The 25,146-nt window shown below is 43.2% G+C and overlaps 1 protein-coding gene across 9 annotated transcripts in view; it reads left to right on the plus strand.

Moving 5' to 3' along the window:
* The window catches only part of chd9 (chromodomain helicase DNA binding protein 9), a 61,605-nt gene that overhangs the window by 16,114 nt on the left and 20,345 nt on the right, over positions 1 to 25,146 (plus strand). For 8 of the 9 annotated variants that reach the window (XM_029428171.1, XM_029428178.1, XM_029428154.1 and 5 more), the window contains 12 exons: positions 5,423 to 5,829; positions 14,712 to 14,817; positions 17,305 to 17,451; positions 17,945 to 18,013; positions 18,173 to 18,228; positions 18,849 to 18,966; positions 19,268 to 19,354; positions 19,613 to 19,750; positions 20,341 to 20,462; positions 21,627 to 21,870; positions 23,426 to 23,602; positions 23,736 to 23,879. In XM_029428171.1, the coding sequence (XP_029284031.1) occupies positions 5,423 to 5,829; positions 14,712 to 14,817; positions 17,305 to 17,451; positions 17,945 to 18,013; positions 18,173 to 18,228; positions 18,849 to 18,966; positions 19,268 to 19,354; positions 19,613 to 19,750; positions 20,341 to 20,462; positions 21,627 to 21,870; positions 23,426 to 23,602; positions 23,736 to 23,879 (1,815 nt within the window). Of the gene's footprint in view, positions 1 to 3,606; positions 3,798 to 5,422; positions 5,830 to 14,711; positions 14,818 to 17,304; positions 17,452 to 17,944; positions 18,014 to 18,172; positions 18,229 to 18,848; positions 18,967 to 19,267; positions 19,355 to 19,612; positions 19,751 to 20,340; positions 20,463 to 21,626; positions 21,871 to 23,425; positions 23,603 to 23,735; positions 23,880 to 25,146 lie in introns of those variants that run through there. The other variant, XM_029428197.1, reaches the window with a different exon arrangement.

Here is a 25,146-nt window from a genome sequence, read left to right on the forward strand (position 1 = left end):
AATAAGACATAGGCTCAACTTTTTTAAATATTTTGCAGAGAAACGAGGTGTTTGCTCGAGAATTTGAGCTAAAAAGACGGATGACAAAATAATAGATTCAGCTGAACAGTATGTGTATTTAATGGCTTGCTCAAGGACACTACAGCAGGTCTTTTCACCACGGTCAGTTCCAGCAGTGTTCTGTTAACCAAATATAATTTTACCCTCTAATTTCAAACTTTTAACTGAAATAACCGATAACCAGATTACACATGTGCATTGTCTACAGCAGTGCATAATCAAAGGCCTTATTTTGGCTAAAATCTCAGTGTGAGAGTAGCAAGCAGCTTGCTGTAGACTCTGAAGCACCGGTGGGTGCTGGCCATCTTGTCATTTTCATTCAGTGCATTGCGAGCTCTCATTTCCCTAATGGTGAGTTAGTGGAGACTCTCACGGTGGTACAGGCAAGAAATGAGAGCAATGGTGCACTGATACAGGCCCTTTGATGAGGAAGTAATGGAGTGTTCAGAGACTGACACCTGTGCCTTTTGCAGCCACCCTACCTCTCTCTCCTTACACACACACATTTTTTCTTCCACTCGCTTCCTTTCACCAGCTCTGCTCGTCCCCTCCCCTTCCTCTACACCCCTCCCCTCCTCTTCCTCTTCCCTCCCTCATCCGTGCTAAAGAAAGCCACTCCCCCTCGTACAGAGATGCCAGGCTTGTTTGCATATTAACTGTTTAGTGGCCGAGAAGCAGTGGCTTCGTGCCATGTGACCGTTGAAGCATGTGTATGTTGACTGTGTTCTCTTTCCGTCTTTCTTTGCTCTTGTTTTGTCACATACACACAAACAAACCTTTCCAGTGAAGAACAAATGTTTAATTACCAACAGCCACATGCGGTACCTAAATCTTTCTTTGTTTTTAGACTGTCTGTCACCTCTCACCTATTTTGCCCATCAAGTTAGCTGTTGCAGTGATTTTATTTGGACAGAGATTCATTTGGCTTGTAAAAGGCTTGATGGCCATTTTGCATTGCTGCAAGTGCAAGAAGCTGTATAAGTACGTACACCTAGGCAGATGCGGAGAGGACAGTTTTGTTTGTAATTTTACGATTTACTTTTTGTTTGTTTGAACACCCCTTGCACTGTTTGTAGTCGAAGCTCACCCCCTGGTGCTGTACCCTGGTGGGCATTATCGGACAGTCGATTTGTTTAGCTTGGAGCTGTTGCACAGCTCTCAGTAAGTGTGTCATCTGCTTTTAAAATTCAAACTCCAAGGCCTGGCAGTGTTATGGTGGCTGGATCTGATGCCTGCAGCTGCACACACAGGGAGAGGACGGCCATTGTTATGCACATATGGCCGTCTTCTCTGTCTCTGTAGGAGATGTACAGCTGTAAAATGTAAAACAGAAACCACAGACGTATAGTGAGGTAACTTCCACTGCCATTGTCCCACCTGTGTGTTGGCAGTGTTCATCTCGCTGATCTTTTCTACTTACACGCACATTCACTCGCACGCTTGAATAAGGCTGTCCACACCATTCCAGTTGGTCAGTTGCATATAATTTTATTTAGGTTATCAGTTCAACATGCAATGTAAATCCATATTGTGTTGTAGCATACACACACTCACCCACATATTTCACACCATACTGCAACAAACTCACAATACGTAGTGTAGTTTGCTTCGGGATGAGAGGGATCCTAATGGAACATTATAATAAGTCATACAAAAACAATAAAAAATAAAATTTTATGGGACATGCATGCCCTTAAACCTCAAAAAGTCACATCCAAGTTCTTTCTTGGAAGCCAGGATCTTGTCATAGAAGTACTTAAAATACTGTGGAAGATCCTAGGTGATGTTTTACTGTGTGTTGTGTTTACCAATCAAATATGAGTCAATAACTTGTAGTAACTATAACCTGTCAGGGGATTTGTGTTGACATGGTGTTCCAAAGAAGTGTTTTCAAAAGCCGACCCCTTCCTGGCCCAAGATACAGTGTGTGGACGGTAGTCCTGGTAGCACTGAGCAGCTCACGTGCTAATGTGTGCAGCTGAATGAAAAGTGAACGGGGTGTTGGCTGGGTAAGAAGTCTTTACAGTTGATTTTGCATGGTAAATAAAGATATAAAAGCCGTAACTGTCAGTAACTCAGGCCTGACCTAATAGTGCTGTCTGCACTGTACCTGGCTGTAGGCCAGCCGTGTGTCTCTGCATAATACCCAATACCATGTGCCAGCCGGTGCACATGGCCCCTGCATCAGGAGTCCCCTGAAATGCTGGCTCGCTCCTCAGTTCTGTTCTGGCGCACAGGAAGAGCTGCATGTCTGGGACACATCCCAGTTTCCCCTCCTTAGGATTTTTTTCCAAGAGTCATAGCAGGGTGACCAGGCGTTGACCTCACAAGTGCTTGAACTCACCCCTGGAGACTCGGGGCAGTTCAGGCTGCATGTTTCCGGTACGGTTAGGACGTAGAAAGTCTTCTATGTACTGTGTTCATTTCTTACTGGCTGCATCTTTTGTGTGCAGTTTGCATTAGGAATACATTTTTAGCCTTTGGGAATTTGTTAATTTAGACTCTGTATGACGCTTGCTGTTCCATAAATAAATCAGCATGTCATTGGCAGTATCCTACATGGGGACAAGAAAAGCTTACGATGTTGACGATCTGTGGTGTGGGCGAAATCCAGTACTTTGGGGGTTAAGTTGTGAAAGTTAATGTAATAACTGCTAGCACCATCTGCTGGCCTACTTCCTTACAAAGAGAGAGAGAGAGAGAGAGAGAGAGAGAGCGAGTGAGTGAGTGAGCGAGAAAGAGAGAGAGAGAGAGAGAGAGAGAGGGAAAAACGAGTCTGGGTTTTAACGACATCTCTAATATTCATGCTGATGCATTTTGCTGCTTTGTGCTTTCATTTTCCGCCACTCTGCCTGCCAGAGTCTCGAGCTCGCCATACACGCCCCAGCCAGGGAAAGGGGAGGGCATCGAGGGCGAACGAGGAAAAAGATAAGTGGGGGAAAAAGAAGGAAACAACAACCGGCCAAACAAGCAAGCAAGCTAACACAAAAGCCTTTTTGTGTGTGTATTAAAAGGAGTAACCTACCTTATCCTGGCTTGTGAAGGACACGAGGAGAGGCGCAAAAAGGGAAACAGCAAAGCGGAAAGGGCAAGAAAGAACAAGAAATAAGAAGGAGAAGGCTCAGAGAGGCATAGAGTGCACACGAAAGGCAGGCGGAAAGAGGAATCAATGAGAGGGGAGGAGAGAGGAGCCAGGGGAAGGCAACTCTGACACACACGCACAGAGAGAGAAAGTGAGGGAGACTTTGGTGGAGCCGGACGACAGCGAAGCGGCACGCAGCAGCAGAATGAGAGCTTCCTGGACTGCCACGCACCTCCTCTACCGCCCACAGCGCTGCTCCCTCATCACCCTGTGAAGAGACAAACGAGGGTGAGAGAGTGAGAGAGAGAGAGAGAGATCCCATGCGCTCCTCTTGAGCCCTGCCCGCTGGGGGAGGAGGAGACGAACAGCTCCAGCGCTCTCGCTCTGCCTGAGGAGAAGAGCTGACCGGGGAGGAGGAGGGGAGGCAAAGAAGCAGAGAGGGAGGGGAGGGGGGGACACACAGCTCAAGGAAGAGTGAGAGAAAACGACTGTTGAAAGGGAAAGAGTGAGTGTGTTTGTAAGAGAAAGCGTGAGCGCGTTGGAGAGAGAAAAAACCCGGCGAAAGGGCAAGGCTTTTGTTAGCCGGTTGGAGAGGGGGAGGAAAGAGGAAGAAAAAAACCCTACCATGTCTACAGTGAAGAGGCCAAGAGGAAGGGTAAGTGAGCTGCTCTGAGAGCTGGGAGGGAGGAGAGACGAGGGGGAGGAGGAGGGGCCGGCAGGAACTGAACAACCTCCTTTGCTACTGGCTCATGCTGCACTGCCGCCATCTTGAACTCATTGCTGCTTTATTTTCCTCCCCTCCATACTCATTTGCTTTACTGTGCTAGACCCTATCAAGGCACACTAGCTTTACAGTGTTTTCTTTTCCCCACCCCCACTGTCTATTCATTTCATACATCCCTTTCCCACCCTCTCTCCAAGCTCCCCGGCTGAAGTTTATGTACAGTGTGTGTGTGCGCATGCATTTGTGTGTGTGTGTGTGTGTGTCCATGAGTTGAACCTGTCAGTCACCAGAAAGCTCACTCCATGTGGAAATGAGTGGGTGAGAGCGAGGGAAAGCTGTCTGTCCCAAATGGAGCTTACTCTACCTTTTCATGGACTGTAATGATCCCACCGATTTCATGGGACTACGTGCTGCTAGAGAGATTGAAATCACTGCAGTGCTGGCAGGCTGTAATTTCAGTTATTTATAGATGTATTACAGCTGCAGTGCTCCCACTTTTGGTGCATTTTATCTTTTCTCTCTCTCTCTCTCTCTCTCTCTCTCTCTCTCTCTCCGTCTTTCTGATAGAAGCCCGTTTTCATAATTTGCTGCTTTCATGTGCCCTTATGTTCTTCCGCTCTTGAGCATTACTTTCAACCCCTCCCCCATCTTCTTTTTTTTTTTTTTATAACCATTAACTTGAACGAGAACATTCCAGCATAATCCAGTAAATTTCTTCATAATAACCTCAGCAGTGTTGCACACGTGAAAATCTGTGTATGTCCGTCCCCCCCTCCGTCCCCCCTCGGTTCCAAATGAATTGCTAGTTATTCAACTCCCTCCCCCCACTTTGTTGGCGAGGTTCAAGCTTATTCTCTTTATTTAGGCTAGCTAGCAGTGTGGGAAAAAAAAAAAGCAACTGGCCGCGCCTGGGCCATGTAGGCATACGCAACACATTTTTAGATTAGGTCATCCATTTATGGGTTCCCTCTCCACCGGGCTCAAGGCCCACCGCATGGCGCTTGTGTAGGCATAACCACAGCCACACCATCTATTATTCACATATTATCATGTATCAGCCGGGCTGGATAATTGATGTCTGAAAGGCTCACTGTAACCTGCTACATTGATCCTGAGTTTACGCTAACCCTTCTGTATAGCTTCCTCTTCCTTTTCTATTTCTTATTTAAAAAGTTCAGAGTTTTCAGAGTCTCTAACTGACCTAAATTAATTCTTGGGGGAAACGGTGTGCCGAGACAGGTCCGAACCTCACACCCCCAGCACCTGAGAACTGTATGACTTGTACCTGTACATGCAGCACCTGATTGGCTGCAGAATCTGTCATTTGCTTAGTTAAAGTGAGTTCGGTATGAATTTTAAAAATGCTTGTAAGAGATTCGGCTTCAGTCACTCAACTCTGCTTCAAAGGTCAGGTGTCAGCTTCATCTATCTGTGTCCCTTGGTCCTTGTAGGGCACATATAGGGTGGTGTTTGAGCTCCAATAGATGACATCACATCTGTAATATTTGCCTTTTTTAAAGTGGATCATGATTCTAAAAACTTTTCTCTTTTCTCAGCCTCGAAAGAACGCTAATGGTCCCGGTAGCCAGGTACGGGTCCTCAGTCCCCCAATGAAAAGCAGCTCATCGTCCTCCTCCTCTTCCTCATCATCGTCATCCTCATCCAGCTCCTCATCTGAGAAGAGGACGTCGCGGAGAACGAATAATCAGATGGAGTCAGGTTCACAGGACAAGCAAGAAAAGGCCAATAGGATAATATCGGAGGCTATTGCTAAGGCCCGGCAGCGCGGGGAGAAGAACATCCCCAGAGTCATGAGCCCTGAGAGCTTCCCCAGCTCTTCCTCGCAGTCCAAGCACCGCAAGCGCCAGCACAAAGGAAGCGGCAAGGCCCGGGCTAAAGAGAAGGCTTGTCGGAAGGCCTGTATTGTACCCTCCTCCAAGTTCAAACAGAAGTCCAAGATCGGGTACGTAGTCGCAGTCACTAATACTGTTCTGTAAACCAGTGAGATGCACAATGTTAAAATAATCCTGCAAGAGATTTAATCAGGTCCGACTCTACCCAAAGCAATGTGGAATTAAATTTAGAATATCCTTACCACTGTATCATTTAACGACATATGCCACTGCAGGAGGTGAACAGCTTGTCATTGTTAATGCATACTTCATGCATATTCCACCCAGAAATAGAGCTGCAATAATCTATTTTTCATAACCGATGAATGTATTGACAATTTTCATTATTCACATTTTTTTTTATTCAATATTATGGCAATAATATTGACAAATCCTCAACATAAAACGAACGAATGGACAAAAAATGGTTGCTTAATTAAAATAATAGTGTGGATTTCGGAGGTTGCTTATATCATGTACTGATTTAAGCTGCTTGTGTACTGGCCGGTTTTTGCTGCTACATTGTTTTACAAGCCTACATCTTCTGCCCGTGGTTGCCAAGATGGAAGCTCAAAGTTCAACAGAGTTTACAGCACGCCATAACAATAAACCAGGCTCAGTCATCGGCATAGACATGGGAGGAGCAAACAAAGGCTGCATTGAGACAGTGCTGGAGTGTATATTCAGTATACAAGTAGTGCTGATGTATAGATACCGTCATCCGCCGCCCATCCCCCTGTTTAACAGCTATAAGCAGTGTGTAGCTATAAGCCACACCCAACACAAGCTATTGAAATATCAGCTCGTGCAGATGTGAGGGCCGAGGCAGGGAGCTGCAGGAGAAGGGGGAATCTGTAAATTCGGTAATGTCAGATTGTGCAGCTGAAAACAACCCCTGGCAGTTTTAACCGTGATGCTTTTTTAGGCTTGGCGTGAGAGTGACTGACAATGGACAACAATAAGCTGGCAGTGGTGTTGATTAATGAGTGGATGAGCTAGGTGGAGGGAGGAAAGCTGTTGCAGATGATGGATTTCACCTGGTGTGTGTGTCATGATGAGAAAGTTGTTGGCGTTTGGTGAGATGACGGAGGAGTCGGTCATAGTGATACAGTCCCACCAGCTTTCTGCCTGGCGATGCTGAAAGTAACTCGGGGCGTCTTCGCTGTTTGGTTAACTTGAGGCTTGTTGATCTGCTTGCGTCACTGAACATGCTCAGTTTTGAACATTCAATAAAAGCTCAGTTTGATCAATGTCATTTCACTTTGAGACAAAACAGTGTTGAGATCAGCGTAACGCTGCACACAGAGATCCTTGTTTCCCTACGTGACCACCTTGCAGTCGTGGAGACGAAGCTGATTAATCAATCAGCGTTTGATCAAATGCATTCTAAGACTTGTTAGTCTTTAAAGGGCAGCTGACGACTAGTCTGCTTTCTGTCATTCAGACGTGTTACTGATAACGATCCTTGTCGTTACAAACTAATGAGCTGTGTAACCCATTTTTGTTATTCCGTATAACCATACTTGGCCTACATGCGAGAAAAGCATCAGATTAGGGTGCATGCAACATAGCCCGCTTATGGAGCATAATATTGCTTCAGTTAACCTTTTTATAGCATTCATTACGTCAAACTTAATCAGTATGGTCAGATGACAGACTGGCATAATCCTACAGAAACGTTTATATCCGCCATGACCTTTTTATAGATAGATAGCTTTGTTTCTGTATTTCAGTTTCTCACGACGAACGCTTTCTGTCTGTGGTGTTAGTATCAATGCTACTATGCTGCATTTAACCTCTTTCAAGCATAATAAAATCTAAAGGATGCGTTTGAACTTGTAACACATTGTGTTATTTATTTATGTACTTCATCGGTTACATACGTGTGGTGCAGAATCTTTTAACAGGATGTGTGGCTGTAGTGGTCGTTTACAGTCGAAGCACCTACTGTGTCCCCCTCTCTTTGTTTTAATTGAGAAAAGAAGTTCAGATGAACGAGGGCCTTGCTGCAAATGTGGCAATGACGTAAAACTCTGTCTGTATTTGAGAATAGGCTTGTGGGAGTGTGTGAATATTTCGTCTAAGGTGTGAAGATTCATAGCTGGCAAATGCTCATGCTTAGCTTTTACTGTTGACTAATTACAAAACTGCACAATAAATACAAAACAGACCATTTGTTGAGTTTTGTTGTTGAGATCTGTTCTTAACAATGAAGCCTCAATAACCCAACATTTGACTCTTAATGTGGAACAAATATACACTTAAAAGAGTCAAATATCCTTTTCTATATATATATATTGTCAGCTTTGAAAACGTGAAGATGATAAACCTACTTGTGTTGTGCAACTAATCCAGTTTCACTGAGGCAGGAAGGTCTCGGCCTTGAATCATAAGTCAGACCGCGATGAGTCACAGGCTCATGGCACTGTAATGTAAACATGAGAACTAAAACATAAATACTACCGTATTGGCCTGTACACCAGATGACCTGATTATACTCCCTCTTTTTCAACACTTGCTTGTGGACTCAGTAGACGGCTGTACCATTTATAACATTTATAACATTTAAAATACAGTAAGTGCGTACAAAAAGCAGACGACTCCTGCACGTTAAAATGGGCTCACTAGTCGTCTTTGTGCCAACGTTTTTGCATCAATGCTTTGAGTTTTATTTTTCAAACCCTACGGTGGACTGCACCTCCATGTTCTCTGTCCCCGTCACGATCATTAACTCCAGTACTGGCGTCTGGGAGTGGACTGTGCACATACTCATTTGGGGGGTTTGCTTGTACCTGAATGTATTTGACTTGGAGCACCATATACAGTGAGACCTGGTGTGTTTAATCCTCTGCATGGATGTTGTTGGGATATGTGTCTCTACAGCGGCAGTGGGGTATGCTTGTTCTGGTACTAATGTGGGGTGATGGACACAGCCAGCGTGCATGAGAGATTCGTACCAGAGGAGAGTCCTGCTCATATGCATGCACCACACAGGATCTCCTCATAAAATATTAATGCATCATGGCTGCAGAGGTCCTGACCTTCTGCTAAAGTCATTACTTCAGCCTCCGCTCTGTTGAGGGTGTGCTCAGGCCTGTTTTCAGTTTGTGTGTGTAGTCGGGGTTCAGTGTATGCCCACTCTTCCATTGCATCGGACTCTCCTTTATGCAAGGAGCGGGTGCCTGAGATGAGAGTATTACTCTAATTGTCTTTGTACTTCAGGGTCTGTTTCTCTGAGACCACTATGCCATCATTACTACCTGGGTTTCTACTAGAATCCTCAATTCACTTTAATTGCTAGTAAGTGCCTTCTGGATTACTTTGCTAGTTTACCCTACCAGTCGCTTGGCAAGCAAGTTCAGGGTCATATCATCATATGGGAAATATGTTTGCTGATGAGAAACATAAACGAAAGCAGCTGATTAAAATATGGACGCACCAGCCGCTGTAACAGGTGGACTAGCAACATGACACGCATATCGGAAAAAAAAAGATGTTATGCATTTGCCAGTGATCTTTTTCTTTGCTTTTTAAAATGCTTTAATATCAAGTAGGGCTCCTGATCTGGGGGTGTTTTAGGAAAATACAACCACGTAAGCAATTTCCAGTCCCAACTAATGTTTTAATAGATGTGGAACATTAAAGTCGGCAACTGTGGAATTGTAGAAACTGCTTTAAATGTTTAAATGAATTATCAATCAATTGACTTTAAAATACGGAGCTGAACCTTTTCTTTTTTTTTTAATCAAAGCTTAAACATGGACTGTAAGATCCAAAAGATTTCAGACGAATCACAACAACATGGAAGCTACGGTACATTGCAGCCAGAAGGGGACACAACCGTATAATAACAGTATGCAGGTGTGTGTCCTGTAACCTGCACTTCCCTCATTTACAGTATTGGTTTCTGAAGTTGCACATGTAACTTTAGGATTACATGTCCCCTTATGCATGAACGATAATCCTCCATGCTAAACCATATGCGTCTTTCACAGCAGACGACTGGCCTGCAACGTACAGGTGCTGCTAATGACATTAATGGTGGCTCCATTCTATTCCATCTCAGGGAAGTTTATTTTCCTCTCTGACTCTTATTTAATATTTAACGACCTCTTTTCATTGAAAGGCTGAAGCTGAAGTCTTTTGTTAATTATATTACAAATGTCCCCTCAGCTTTTTTCAGCGAGTGACCACAGGGGCTGCTTCTCTTTATTTAGTGCATATTTTGAGAGGAGGCCTTCTGATATTGTAATATTTCAATTTATTTGACTTTTTGCAAATGAAACAAAGGTACTGGTAGATGTTGGGTTTGGTGTGAAACCTGCACTACAGTACATTTATTGAATTTTCTACCAACAACATGTTCCTTTAGGTGAGGCGAGGGTTATTTCACAGGCCAGGCTTGACTGATCACAGCTCTCTGCGGACTGGGATATTCTTTTCTAAGCAGCCTACCTGCTGAAAAATAAGCTCACATAATAATCAGATGAAAGCACTGTGCAGCTCATTCCCTTTTTTTGTTCCTCCCTCCCCCCCCTCCCCCTTTACATTTTTTCCCCCTAATATAAATTTGGTCCTTCCAGCACGCTGAACGCCGTGCATCCCGTGTTGGCTGTGAGCAGGCATGTTCTAAACATGCTGATACTACAAAGCAGCAGGGTAGCAGGAAAATATCAAACAAAATGGTGCTTGTGAGATCAATTACATGATAGAAAATGGAGGTTTAAGTGGAGCGTATATGCAGCAGTGTATAGCTGTTCATATTTCAGGGCTTGCCTGCTAGCCGTCTAATCTCTTTTCCCCTCACTATTTTATTAGGAAGAGCTAAAGCTGTTTTTTTTAATTGAGTGTTTTCCTAGTTAATCCCCTGCAGGGTGCGTATGTGTGCATGTTCACATGTATGCGTGTGTGCGATATATAAACATGTGTGTGTGGGTCCGTGTTGCTTGTCTTTGAGTTGAAAGTCATGTACACGTTTGTGTGTGTGTGTGTGTGTGTTGCCCATTTTAAAAATGTTTGCTGAATAAAGCAGAAATCCCCTGTGTGGCCATGTGCACTGTGCTGATACAGTATTTGTTTTTAAGAGAGGGCTTGATGGTTACTACTGTTTCCAGTTGTGTGCTGCTGTGTGGCTCTGAGATTATAGCCTTCCCTTCACGAGAAGGGGGATTTCCTGATGAGGACCAACATTACTGTCTCAATAAGCCCTTCAGGATGAGAAACGCACACACACCACACTTAACAACATTTTTGAAGGATACTCCATCACACACAATCACAATTTCTGAGCTAGATGCACTTGCTGATGCGCCACATTGCGATCTTGGCCTGCAAAGCACTATACTATCTTCATTCTATTAAAATCAAACCCTCATACAGACACTCCCAGTGGCGGCATGCCAAGTAGGGCAGGACAACACTGGGGGGACAAGGGATGGAGGTTATTTGGCACAATAGGAGGATGGGAGCCAAGCAAGCCTCCAACAGCAACTAGCCCATCACTCTCAGGAAAAAGCCAGTGGTAGCCTATCATCGGGGATCACGCCGTAATGTCACATCGGGGGCAGCTGCAGTCTAATTAGAGATGCAAGATTATGTCTGAAGCATGGCGTCTTTTAAATCTAGTTGGAGGCAAATAAATCCCCTTTCTCTCCTCGGTAACAAACATTAAGGGCAGCCTGCACATACTGGTGGAAATATATGTTTGATTTAGAGAAGATGGGGCTTCTCCCGGGCTAAAGACACCAGGAGGAGGATCTGTTAAAACGGAAATGTTATTGATACAATAAGATATTAATTTGCGTCTGTCAGTACAGCTTTACTGAGGAATTCAACTTCTTTTATTTTTTTTTACATACAAATGGATTTCAAAATTAAATTTGTTTCACTTCTGGTATCAAAATGATTAAACATAAATCAGGCGCAGCTTCCCACTCGTACCGAACTGCTGTCAGAACTCCAATCTCCTTCTTTACCGCTTTTAATTATAGAAACGCAATCATTTCATTGCTTCTTAAAGTCAAACACAGTAATTATCACAAAAGACGACTAAAGATTGATTATTTAAATACTAATCAACAATAATCCAGCTGACTAAACTTTCTATACAAAGATCCATCGTCTCATCAGTGCTTTCTCGGACAACAAAGGCTTCACTGGTTTACACTTCTATTCTTTTTATATAGACTTACCCCCACTACTTCTTTGTCAACGTATATTGTATATATTTGAGGCTGTGAGTCTGAGAGTCACGTGTGCAGAAGTTCGATCTTAAACAACACGGTTTAGGAACTACTTCTTTGAAAGAGTGTAGGATTATAAGAGGAAACAAATAAAAGGACAATCAGACTGAAGCTTGTCTGATTTAATGTTCAAGCTTCTCATACAGGCAGCAGTGCAATGTAGGAAATACTGCGACGCTTATTTGATCCATTTCTCAATATTCTTTCTTGTGCTTGTTGGAGTGTCGGCCTTCATTCAAACACTCGACCAAACCTCTTTTATAATTCAAGGTCAGCCGATATGGTTTCTATGGCATTGCTGTCATTTCTATAGCTACTTCACATCAAGGAGACTTGACTGTGACCTTGAAGAGTAGAATTGGCTTTCAGACCCTTTTCTTCTCAGTAAGAGGTTAATTTGAAAGTCCTCCCTGTCATTTGAGTTAATACATCTCAGCTTGTGGCGAGGCTATCTAGTTAAAGAGAGCGTGTGCGTTTGCACTGGTGCTAGTAAACCCCTGGGTGGTCCTGTGTTTCAGCCACAGCAGGGTGGAACAGACAGCGTAGACTGTGTGTGTGTGTGTGTGTGTGTGTGTGTGTGTTATATATTTCTTCTCTTGTATACGCCATGCTTGCATACAGTGTATAGCAGTACCCAGGAGCCACCTCGCCATCAGTGTTCTGTCTGTACTGGCTAAATCTATGATTTCACAGCCCTCCAAGTATCTTGTTTCACAGTTCAGGTTTTCCCATATGGGGATCATAGCGTGCGTTAGCCTTGTTGTGTGCTGTTATCTGCTGAGCTGCTGCCTGGTGATGTGACACTGGTATTCTGCTAGGCCCGAGTCCCAGCCAGCTTTTTATTTGGTTGAGGAGGAGCGTTTGTGTTTTGTTCCATTCAGCTGCTTTTTATAATGTTGGTTCTCACAGCTGGTTCATTTTGTTTTCTTCTCATTGTGTCACACTGACTTGGCACATTTCTCAACCATTCAAAGTGTCAGTGGACATGTGCCTGTGTTGTTTTTCACAGGAAGTGAACATTGTCGCCCACATTGCCAAACACACTCCCAAGGACACGTTGCATGGCAACCATAAAGTGTCATTGTCGAGAGGATTTGTGAAATGTAATATCCAGAGGGGGTAGGGACACGGGGACGGCTCTTTGTCACCATCTGTTGACATCTGTGTGTGTCAGTCTATAATGGAAGTGAACCAGGATGAAAGACGCCCGTACATCTAATACATGGAATTGATAAAGAGAAAGACATACGCTGTCTTCAACAGGTAGGCTTACAGGACATGCTATCCTACAGGCTGACCTTCTGTCTAGTTGGACCATGTTTGCTCACAATAGAAGATATTGGCAAGCGTGGGAATCTTAGTCCACACTCGATATGAGTCTCTTATGTAATCTCATGTGAACAAGTCCTAAAGCGACATCTTTCTCACGGGAGACGCACCTGCTCATGCAACGGTCTGTCGGAGTAGTCCTTCGTGTGTGTGTGGAGCACAGAGCATGTTTGCCTGAGTGTGTTTGTTATGTGTATGCAAACATGTTGGAGAGTAAAGATGCCGTCAGTACGATAGCAGTGTCTTTATCCCCCCCGTCCCCCCCCCCCCCCGTCCGCATTAATATCACACCAAGCCAGAGATTTGGCGCCTGTGGCTTCCAAGAGCTATTACATGTAGAGAAGCACAAGATGGGAAGTGTGTGCATATGTGGTGAGGGAATATATGTGGAAAGGTCACAGAAATAATATGTGACTGTGTGTGAAATGGAGAGGATGAAGCTCTGGTGAAAAGTAGAAGCTTGCGTCTATTCATTGTGCAATCTGCTGCTATCTGTGCTCCTGATATCATCGCATCTCAGCAGTCTGTCTTTGTACTAAACTTGTACATTAGGCCATGGTGAGAATTTCAACACTCACAAACTAGTAGTGGTTGCTCGAAGCGGAAAAATATCTGCCAAATTATAATCAAAACGATGTTTATCTGAATCCGCGGACTAGGTGGGAGCTTAAGCAAAGCACTGAATTCCTTTCTCCTTAAAGTCGGGCAGCAGCTCCCATTGTGAGCACGTGTAATACGTGCAAGCGTTTCCTCCTGCACGTCATCCGGTCCCCTAGCTGCTGTCGTATGTATGTTGGGGTCAAACATCGCATGCTCACAGAGAAATTCTTCGAGGATATTGGCTGCCGCTGCAAATTCGCATGTTTACGGACTGCAGTGCAGCAGATGCAAATCTATGAACTCTTGATTCTCTCCATCTTGCACAATGGTGCAAACCTGCAGGGGGGGGCGACGCAAGCGCAGTCTGCAATGAAATGAACAAATGGTTTTCAATATTTTTGTCCCCACAAGACCGATCAATGACGTGCTGCTTATTAGTTTGTCTGCTGTGGTTTCTCAGTGTAAACCACTTTTTAACGTTTTGAATGCGACGCGCTTATAATCAGACTGTTCCTCTCCCAGGAAGTTAAAGATTTATACGTTATCATTTTCACATTTATTTGAGAACTTTTGATATGAACTCTGACACCATTTGTGATGTGGGGTTAAATATAGATTGTGATTATACATGTGCAACCTCAGGGCTGTATCCTTAAGGCATGTGTCAACACAAAGTGCTCGGAACAACAATGGCGTTAACAGAACTGTGTGTACTTGGAGCATGTTTTCATTACTCGCGCCTTCATCTTATTGTATTCATGGTGTGCTCTTCCTTCCCACAGGAAAATTGTCATCAAGATTGGGAAGAAGAAAAAGCGAAAGCCGGAGTCTTCAGAGGAGTCGGATGATGATCCTCCCCCTCGACACACTTCTAAAGATGACGACTCTGTAAGATCCAGCTCACACACACACACACACACACACACACACACAAACTGACATATAAACCTACAATACAAGTCACTATTATTGTAACTGGGGCTGCAATACTTGTGGGTGTACTTCATCCCACTTTATCATATTAAAATATTAATCTTAATCTGTGAGACGACACTTTAGGGTGGGAGTTTGCTTTCATCGTGCTTTTTAACTCCCCACCTTATTCAGATGAGGATGTTGTATGTTATTACATGTGGTGAACTGTCCTCGATGTGACCGTTCACACTGCCGCTCAGCCTGGAGGATGACTTCACAGTGTGGTTCACGTGGGGGGGCGTGCAGTGGGTGGTTATCTCAAGTACACACTTATTTGTGTGGTTGATGGAGCACCAACAATAGCACCTTCAAGTGCACTCCCACCGGTTTATTTACATTGATCTTTAACGTTTGTTGGCCGTGTTTCACGTGCCACCCCTGCGACAATCCTAACATGCACACATTGAACAGCCTTTCATGGCGTTGCCACGGCAGCCGGTGAAATTGAAATCCTCTAGGATTGTTCTGTTTGTTTGATAACACGCAGCTAAATTGAATTATGACTTTTAGTTTAAAGTAATGAGTCTATTTTGCGCTAAACTCAAAGTACCGCTTTGGAAAATGAGTAATTGCTCACCTGAGGTTGAGATTCTTTAAGGTACGAGGGTAAAGATACATCTTAATGAAACGCTCTAAGATGTACGCCGGCTATTTGTAATGTGATGTAATTAATAATGACAACTTAAGTGAGACATGCAAGTTTATCTTTTTGTTCTCACACAATGTGCCGCTCAGTCACGACCGCTGATGATCCGCTTTGTTAAGAGTGACATGCGGGGATGACAGGTGACTTTGCGTCCTTCGCCTCGCCACCTATCTCTCTCCCATCCGGCCTATAGCGTGTGATATAATTACGCTGGTTAAATGGCGCCCCTGGCTTTAATTAAAACAGTCCGTTGATGACTCATTTAGGATGATCCTGTGGAAGAAGTCAAAGTGGCTGACAGCGAGAGGAGACGCATGGCCACCTCAGGGGTGCAGCACTATTGTCGTCGTGGCATGTGGCAGATTTGACTCTCCAGCGTCTGGTCAGCTGGGGTCTGGTGATGTGAGGGGATATTACACTCCACACCTAATTAACTTTGGCTCAGTGGCATTTATTCCTAATTAACTACATATTATCATTAGGAGGGGTTTGTGTATTGATGCAGGATACAGAAGCCCACGCATATGATGATTACAAAGGCTTGACGGGAAGGAATAAAAAGAAGATTGTGTGTGTGTGTGTGTGTGTGTGTGTGTGTGTGTGGCGGTTTCTAAACGTCTTTCAGAATGTCTTTCTTGGTTTTATTTAAATTTAACAAGGTCATTTATGGGTTAGTTTCTCTTCACTTCAGGAGGACGGAGAACCCATACGAACCTTTTTAAAAGACGTTCGTGTTTTTCATCAAACTCTTCACAAATATGTCTGTTGATGCCGTGATATTGGAGAAAGGATATTATCCTAACGTCAGTTTATAAATAGAGTTGTCTGTTGTATCACAATTATAGATGTTATCAAATATCAGAGATTTAATAACCCTCTAAAGTAAATGTTTGATCAATATTAACTACATTGTCGGAGCATTGCTGCTGTTACTTTGATTGACATATTCTGCAGATGTGAAATGTAAGATCATTTAGCTGAGCTGAGCAGGGAGAAGCCTCACACACAGCCTGGATCATAAATCAGGGATGAAGCATGACCGAGGGAACTGTGAGGTTTCAATGTGGTTCACTGCTGAGCTCTGACTTCAGGACACACACGTGAAATAGTGACATGATGCTGATGTATATCTATACATAGATAGACAGACAGATGGAGATATAAATATATAGAGGGAGAGAGAGAGCGAGAGATAGTTAGACGGAGATATAGAGAAATATATAAATATATATATATATATATATATATATATATATATATATATATATATATATATATATATATATATATATATATATAATATAATATAATAATATATATATATATATATATATATATATATATATATATATATATATATATATATATTTCTCTGAGATATAGATAGATGACGTGAGGTGTGTGTGTATATATAGAGCAATATCTATTTATCTCTACATCTATCTATAGATATACATTTACAGCTTAATCATAGACAGACTGACAGATCTTTTACATTATACATTTTCACAATTAAGAAAACCTGTGTGATCTCAAATACATAAGTATAACCTTTTTAAAAGATTAACACATGTGCCCATATAATGTTGCGTATGGTGTGTGTGTGTGTGTGTGTGTGACAGGTGATCATTGTCACATGATTGGTCCCTGCAGTGTTTACATGTCCAGTTCAAACCTGCCATGTAGGACATTGACGTATGAAGTAATCACTTGAATATTTCTGTAAATGTGTTTCTTTTTCCTCACTTTTCTAGAAGAGGAGATCTAATCGCCAGGTGAAGAGGAAGAAATACCACGAAGAGCTGGAGGCCAGGTTGTCAGATGACGAGGTCAAGGTTATTGTAAAAGCCAAGAAAAGCCACAGTGGAGCCTCCAAGCTGCCTGCTGTTCAACTCTTTGTAGTAAGTCGTTACGACTCACCAGCAGCTAAGAAGTTAAATTCATTCGTTTTTAAAAAGAAAATATTATTTTCAATGCTGATCTTTCTTACAATTATTTGTTGGCTTACAAACGATCCATTCAAAGAATCGTTTTTGTTTGTGGGAATGAAAAATGGAAAACAACTTATTTACTGAAGAACACATTTGTGTAACATACACATTGTGACGTACACACCAGGACCCCTGCAGTATACTCTCTGCAAACATATTCCGTTCCCATTCTTTATCGATTTTTGCAACGACCGCTCTGCTCCAAAACATATTTTCTACAAATGCACGGTCCCAAAGTCCCACCCTGGTTTCCGTTGTCTGAATCAGTCATACTTGTGTAGTGCTGGAGTAGCGAGCTCTATCCCCTTAAGTCTGTGTTATGTGTCCTGAGGATTATGCAAATGTCTGCTGTGGGAGACTACAAAGTCGGACGTGACATGTTTCATGTTTACTGCATTCGCAGGAGAATCCCAGTGAAGAAGATGCTGCTGTTGTTGACAAAATCATGTCTTCTCGTGTCGTCAAGAAGGAGGTAGTGATACGTTGCTGTTTCTTTTACTCAGAAACAAACTTAACCACGTGCTACTACGTGGTTCTAAATAATAAAACAATCATTTTATAATATAGCACACAAATACAGCTGTTAGTGAAGTGGAAGAAGTTTGTTTGTAATTCTATATTGTCTCTACAGGCCTCTCCAGGGATGGTGGTGGAAGGGGAGGAGTTCTTTGTGAAATACAAAAACTAGTAAGTATACTTGTGGTTAATATGAGTGAACTATGTATGCATTACACCTTGAAACATAACAGCAATATTCCAAAAACATATTGTGTGTATTAAACCTGTGTAATCATCCCAGTTAAAGTCATATTTAGCATTCCAGACTTCCTCAATTATAACATTCTTAAAACTAAATATAGATGCAAATAGAAAGCAGATGTCCTGCAGACTTTGCCAAAGGATGCTGAATGTGAACTATGTGATTACACTACACCTCCGGCATCCTTTGCACGGAGTGTATTGCCATGCACTCTTTGCTTTACTAGAGATTAAACGTCTCTTCTGTGAACTCGGGGACATCGTTAAACATTCCTGTGAACCGTAGGTTTACCACCGCAGCCTCTCCAGAGAAATAATTTATTTTCACTTGTCAGATAATCTGTCATCAGCCAGATTGCATTCATTATGTTTTCAGCCTAATGATGAAAAGGATTGAAAAATGAATGGCACACTGGAAATTTGATGAAACCAAATATGTGAGAGAGAGAGAGAGAGAGAAGCTCACACCTGCTGGCTGTTGCCCCAGATGCTGTTTTTCAGGGTTTCTAACGTGTGTGTGTGTGTGTGTGTGTGTGTGTGTGTATCAGCTCCTACCTACACTGTGAGTGGGCCACAGAGCAGCAGCTGGTGAAGGACAAGAGGATTCAGCAGAAGATCAAACGCTTCAAGATGAAACAAGCACAGAGGGCACTCTTCTTTGCAGATGTAAGGCTGCGTACATACTGTACACTGTGTTTATGTGCACACTCATATTCAGGCGTTTGTTGTGAGCGGGTGTGTGTTTCCACAATTTGGTGTCTTAGGACGTGTGTGTGTGTTTGTTTCACTTGTGTTTTGTCTGTGTGGGCAGGCACATCTGTGTGCATACATTCGAATCTGTTTGCCCGCTCAGTTGAACAGTAGTGATACTTATCTCAGATTCCAGATGGCGAGTGGGCATTTAGCTTTTATACTCTCCTGTTCTCTGGCTTTCTTCCCCTCTTGTCTTTCTTTCTGTCGCTCTCAGATGGAAGAGGACCCCTTTAACCCGGACTATGTAGAGGTAGACAGAGTGCTGGAGGTGTCGTATTGTGAGGACAAAGACACAGGAGAGGTAAAGTGAATCCTCTGTGCTTTTCTTAATCATATCCCTGACAAGCACTTTTGTGTTTTGTGTCTACGTGCCTGCGCATGATTTACTCTCTTTCAGGGTTTTTGTGTTCCTTTCAGTGTATCCTCCACTCTAGTGATGTCTTTGTATCTCCCAAGGCCATACTACCGGGCTTCCTCACAGCCTTTGTTAATATTATAAAAGCAGAGCTTGGCCTCCCTCTAGTCTTTTGCGGCACTAATTCTTCTCTGCCTGCTGCAGGAGGTGGTGTACTACCTGGTGAAGTGGAGCTCTTTGCCTTATGAGGACAGCACCTGGGAGCTAAAGGACGACGTAGATCAGAGCAAGATTGAAGAGTTTGAGCTGCTGCAGGCAGTCAAGCCAGACTCACGCAGGATGGTAAGCCACGCCCATCGACATTCCTTACTTATAACATTAGTACTGCATAAATATATTAGTTTTCTTTTGTTACTAAGTGCTAATAAGGTAGTTCCTTTTTTTAAATACAAATCTATTTCTGTTGTATAATACAGATTTGTTGATCTGCACCCACCGAACATACTGTGGGGTTAAGTGAATTATTATCATTAGCCAACACACTCACACAGCAAAGTGATCAAACTGAGGCGCTGTCGGAAGATGTTTTCTAGTAAGGGGGAAGAATAAGAGCTGTAACCGATCGATTGTTCTCCATGAAGCAAAACACATGGCTGTCTTTATAGTATAGGAACCGGACTACACACAGATGTGTCATGTGATGTTCTCTCCTGGATGAGCACCATTTGAACAGAAGTCCAAGAAGTGTTTGTGGTAATCTTTCCTTCCTGTCCAGCAGGAACGCTCGTACTCTGTAGGTCCACCTCCTTTGCATCTACACTATGTGGTTCCAGAGAGACACATTGTTGGAATACAAACACGCTGGCTTGATGTAAATGTGGAGTTAATTTCAAATCTTTTTTTTAACTCTTCATATAAAATGTGTCCTTTAGGACCGGCCCCCAGCCAACATGTGGAAGAAGAGGATACTGTCGAGGGCATACAGGAATGGCAACAGCCTCAGGGACTACCAGCTAGAGGGGGTGAACTGGCTCCTCTTCAACTGGTACAACAGGTCAGTTTTAAATACTGTATATGCATACATGTCATGCACACACCCACAACCGGTTCACACCGAAATACTCAAATCAAAACGTCACATTTTTAGGCCTTTTTTTCAAGCTAATGTTCACAGGGGCCTGCTGCCACGTAAGAGAGCTCCAGTACATCAGCACACTTCTCAGTTGGGAGGATAAATGGTTTGTTTGTTTGTTTGTTTATTTATATCTCACACCTCAAGCAAAATGGCATCTTTGCTTGTAAACCTTCAGTGATCCCATGCCGATGCAATACTACAGTGTACGTATTGATCCAGAGATTTTACATGGACATTGAGTTTTTCAAGAGGAATCCTCTCGGGGCTTTGGGACTGCAGATAATGAATAATGAATCACTGTTCGTGTGTTGTGTGTGTGTGTGTGGCCCACGCTGTGATTTGACTGTATTCACATTATTTGGTTGGGCCCGTGAGGAGAGTCAGATTCCCTGCCGATGTGCACGCTGCTGCAACAACAGTTGCTTTTCTTCGCCCACAATAGCAAAAAGAAGTGCTGCACGGTACATCTGGAGTACCAAGTGTCAGTGTGCTTGCATTAACCCAGGGAATTGACTGTGTGTGAGTACGCAGGAGTTTGTGTATGCCTACGCAGAGAGATTCATCAAACTTAGAGAGCTGCTTAGGAGGCCAGTGGGAATATCTGCACGTTGCAATTAGCATCAAGACATAATACCCCCACCCACTGGACAGCTGAATAAATGGTTTGCTGGAGTTCACCACGCAGCAGAGGCAGTCACATTTGCCATTATGTTGTATCTCATCTCTTTGGTCTGTTATTACTGCTGATAATGTCTTTTTTCTCACCCATTGTTCGCTGTTTATTAACTATCATGGGATATTTCTTCTTCGCCCTTTTCATTTGTTATCCCACCGCACATTTATTTAGTTTACTTTGAACCAGTGAATACACGCCACCTCGTCTATGCAGCCACACAGTTAGACTTTAAACATCCACACACCAGAGGGAAAATCAAGCATTTTCACACAGGTGTCACTGATCTGTAAATGCTTCATCACCTTTTTGCTACACCTTTGCCGTCGCCTCCCTCCGCTGTTTCTATACTACCCCGATTGTGTCTCCACCTCTTCCTCTTCTAACCCCTCGTCATCTCCACTCGTCAGACGGAACTGCATCCTGGCAGACGAGATGGGCCTGGGAAAGACCATCCAGTCCATCACGTTCCTGGAGGAGATCTATCGCGTGGGCATTAAAGGGCCATTCCTCATCATCGCGCCGCTCTCCACCATCGCCAACTGGGAGCGCGAGTTCCGCACTTGGACCTTTCTCAATGTGATCGTCTACCATGGAAGCATGGTCAGCAGGCAGATGCTCCAACAGTATGAGATGTATTTCAGGGATGCACAGGTAAATGGACACTCTTTCTGCACTTTAAATACATTTTAGGTTTATAGGTATAGCTGTGCAATATATCTTTTGTGTGCCTTAAGAAAGAACGCTGCTTCGTCGTGTGTTCTGTGTGTTCTGCCGCCGCAGTTGTTTTGGCCTGAGAAAAGCCTCAAGGAGCCCGGCAAGAATCCGTCATTGACACGCAGCCGGGCTTTCAGCATGCCTCACATACCGAACACAAATAGAGTTGTGAGGATTGAGAGGTCTTTTATTTCATCCTGACATACCTAATCTCTCCTCTTCTTTGAAGACAGATGAGCGGAAAGCAACATCGCCGTGCTTACCGCCAGACTGGAAAGCAGTGATTCACTCCGATTAAAATAATCACGGTGCTTTTTAGAAAGCAGCAGCAGCACTGTGTCAGCAACATGAAGTCCTGAGAGTAATCTAATGATATGTTTGAAAACAGGAGGCCTGTACACAACAATGGGAGTCGGATATTGAAAATCCATGCAGAACGTGATTACCATGTATGTCACAAAGCTTCGATACACTGGGACTCTGAAACGAATGCGGCAAATTCACTTACCAAAATGTATCCCAGGCAAATACCGCGTGTAGAAAGAGGAAAGCAGGCGGCGGTTGAAGGATGGTGAATATCTGAGGGAAGTGTTTTCTGTAATGGAAACTGTGTGTGTTCTTTGGGACGTTGTTTATGTCGTAGTTTTATAAATCTACAATGTTTTTGTAGTGCTACAGATGTTGCATGATTTTGCGAAGCCAATTATTTCTATTATTGTTGGGTAAGAGAACATTTCTATGAATAAGTGGTTGACAGAGCATATAACACTGTTGGAAGAAGGGCACGTGCCCAACAGTAAGTAGGCTACTAGGTAGTTAGTGAGCCTTGAGCAGAGGCTCTCTGTGGTTGGCAGGCCATGTGATGTGGCACAACAGGCAGTGAGACGCTCTTAGTATTCAGACGAACGAGAGCAGAAGACAGCGGAGCCGCCACCAGGCTGTCTCCCAGGCAGCCTGTGATGTCATCGCAGCCCCCAAGGGGAGCTCTCTGTCATCGCTGCTCAGGCAGAGAGAACTCGTCTACAGCAGTCTGTTGGCTGGCTGACTGTGGGAGGGGGGGGTTATTGGATAACTGAGTATCCCTCGAGGACTGTTGTCAAGGCAATAGTTACAAATGGAGAGGCGGGGTGAAGAAAAGCCTCCCCAGAAAGACGAATAAACAAACAGCAGACTCGAGAGCAGGTGTGCACTCGTGTCCTGGTTCTATTGTACATAGCTTCACAATCGAGAGGTGCGTTTAGATTCTCCAGCCATGTGTTTGCTGTCAACAGCATAAGGCTGCAAATGAGTAGGTTTGTAATGTTCACTGTTAACATTACTCATTATAAAACCGCTTCTTTTACTGACCGTACAAAGTCTGCATCTTTGAAATGCATAAAACTGATGGCAGATAAATATATTTTTACATTTAAAAAAGAAATAGTAATTGTGATTTTGTTTTGGAAATGCTTCACAAACCATTGTTCTACATCTCTTCCCTTTTTGTCTTCAGGGCCGTCCGATGCGAGGAGCCTACAGGTTCCAGGCCGTCATCACCACGTTCGAGATGATCCTGGGAGGTTGTCCAATACTCAACGCCATAGAGTGGCGCTGTGTGATCATCGACGAGGCCCACCGCCTCAAGAACAAGAACTGCAAGCTGCTAGAGGGCTTCAAACTCATGAACCTGGTACATATGCAATCCATTTACAGAGAGCACTCGTTTTAAATGTATGCGTTGTTATAGCTGCAAGTTGCATCCTATGTTGTCCTTCTCTACAGCTTACTGACTAATCATCCATTGTCACCGTGTTCTCTTTCAGGAGCACAAGGCCCTGCTGACGGGGACTCCTCTCCAGAACACGGTGGAAGAGCTCTTCAGCCTGCTCCACTTCCTGGAGCCGGCACGCTTCCCCTCAGAAGTCACCTTCATGCAGGAGTTTGGAGACCTGAAGACTGAGGAGCAGGTGAGCACGTCGTACACGTCGGGAATATGTCCTGACATTATGTCCTGATGAGCTGCTAATACAAGTCAGAAATCCAAATGTGGCTTCATCAGGCTGGATGGAAAAAGTACTTTTCTATGTTGTTGACTTATATGAAAGAACAGTCAAAATGTTGTTTTGTAGAGCTCGGCTTTAAAGATCCTATTTGTACAGATGGAACCCTTTGAAGTGGGGCCACAGTGACATTTTGACACACACACACACACACACACACACACACACACACACACACACACCCGGTGGATAACCATAATGGAGTATTATATCACTCATTGTTGGACTTATTATTGACAGAATTGCTCACCAGAAAAACATTTCCTTCCAAATATTGCTGTTTTGACATTTTTATTTGCAGGCAGAATCCCTAAAGAGATGTTTGAGAAAAGACCATTAAAACATGTTTGATGTGAAGCACTCGTGCTGAAAGTTAAAAAGAAAATATTTGGAACAGCTCGTACTCCACATGTGCCACTTAATAGAAGCTCTTTGTGCCTGGAGAAATATGAAATCCTTTTCACAGTAAGCTTTGCTGCTGTTTGTTACGAGGAATTCTTTCAACCCTGAACTGATGTTAGACGAGGTCCTGCATGTGTAATAAACAAATCAATAAAATAAAGCTGGTCCAGTCATGGAGGTCTAGCTAAACTGTGATGCTGTACAAACTCATGATTTGGGAAATGTTGACTCATTGAACTTAATATATTCCTATAAAATAAAGGCGTTCTACATAATAACTCTACAGCCATATATAATTAATCTTTAGAATATGACATTACTATACATATATAGATATATATTAGTATAGATGGTTCTAGTTTGATGGAGGATTATTTGAAAGTGTCATTTAAATTGGCTGTAAATGGAAATGATGAGCAGGCAACTAGTGTTAAACTTAGCGCTAGCTTACGTTAGCATTATTTACATAATTCATGTTATTTTAATGTTTTAATGTGCATCCATTACTGTCATGAAACACATAATGTGAAACATGTCATTGGATCGTAAACTGAAACGCTTTGTCTGATGTTGCATTGCAATTAAATACATTATTCTCAATTTGGGAATGGAAAATTCAATGGAGCATTCACACACACACACATTACACACATTACATACATTACATACATTACATTATATGCATACATTACATACATTACATACATTACATTATATGCATACATTACATATATACGTACAATATCTCCCAGCACAACTATAACCGTCTTCT

Source organism: Cottoperca gobio, chromosome 3 (assembly GCF_900634415.1).
Source record: "Cottoperca gobio chromosome 3, fCotGob3.1, whole genome shotgun sequence".
Taxonomy (NCBI): Eukaryota; Metazoa; Chordata; class Actinopteri; order Perciformes; family Bovichtidae; genus Cottoperca; species Cottoperca gobio.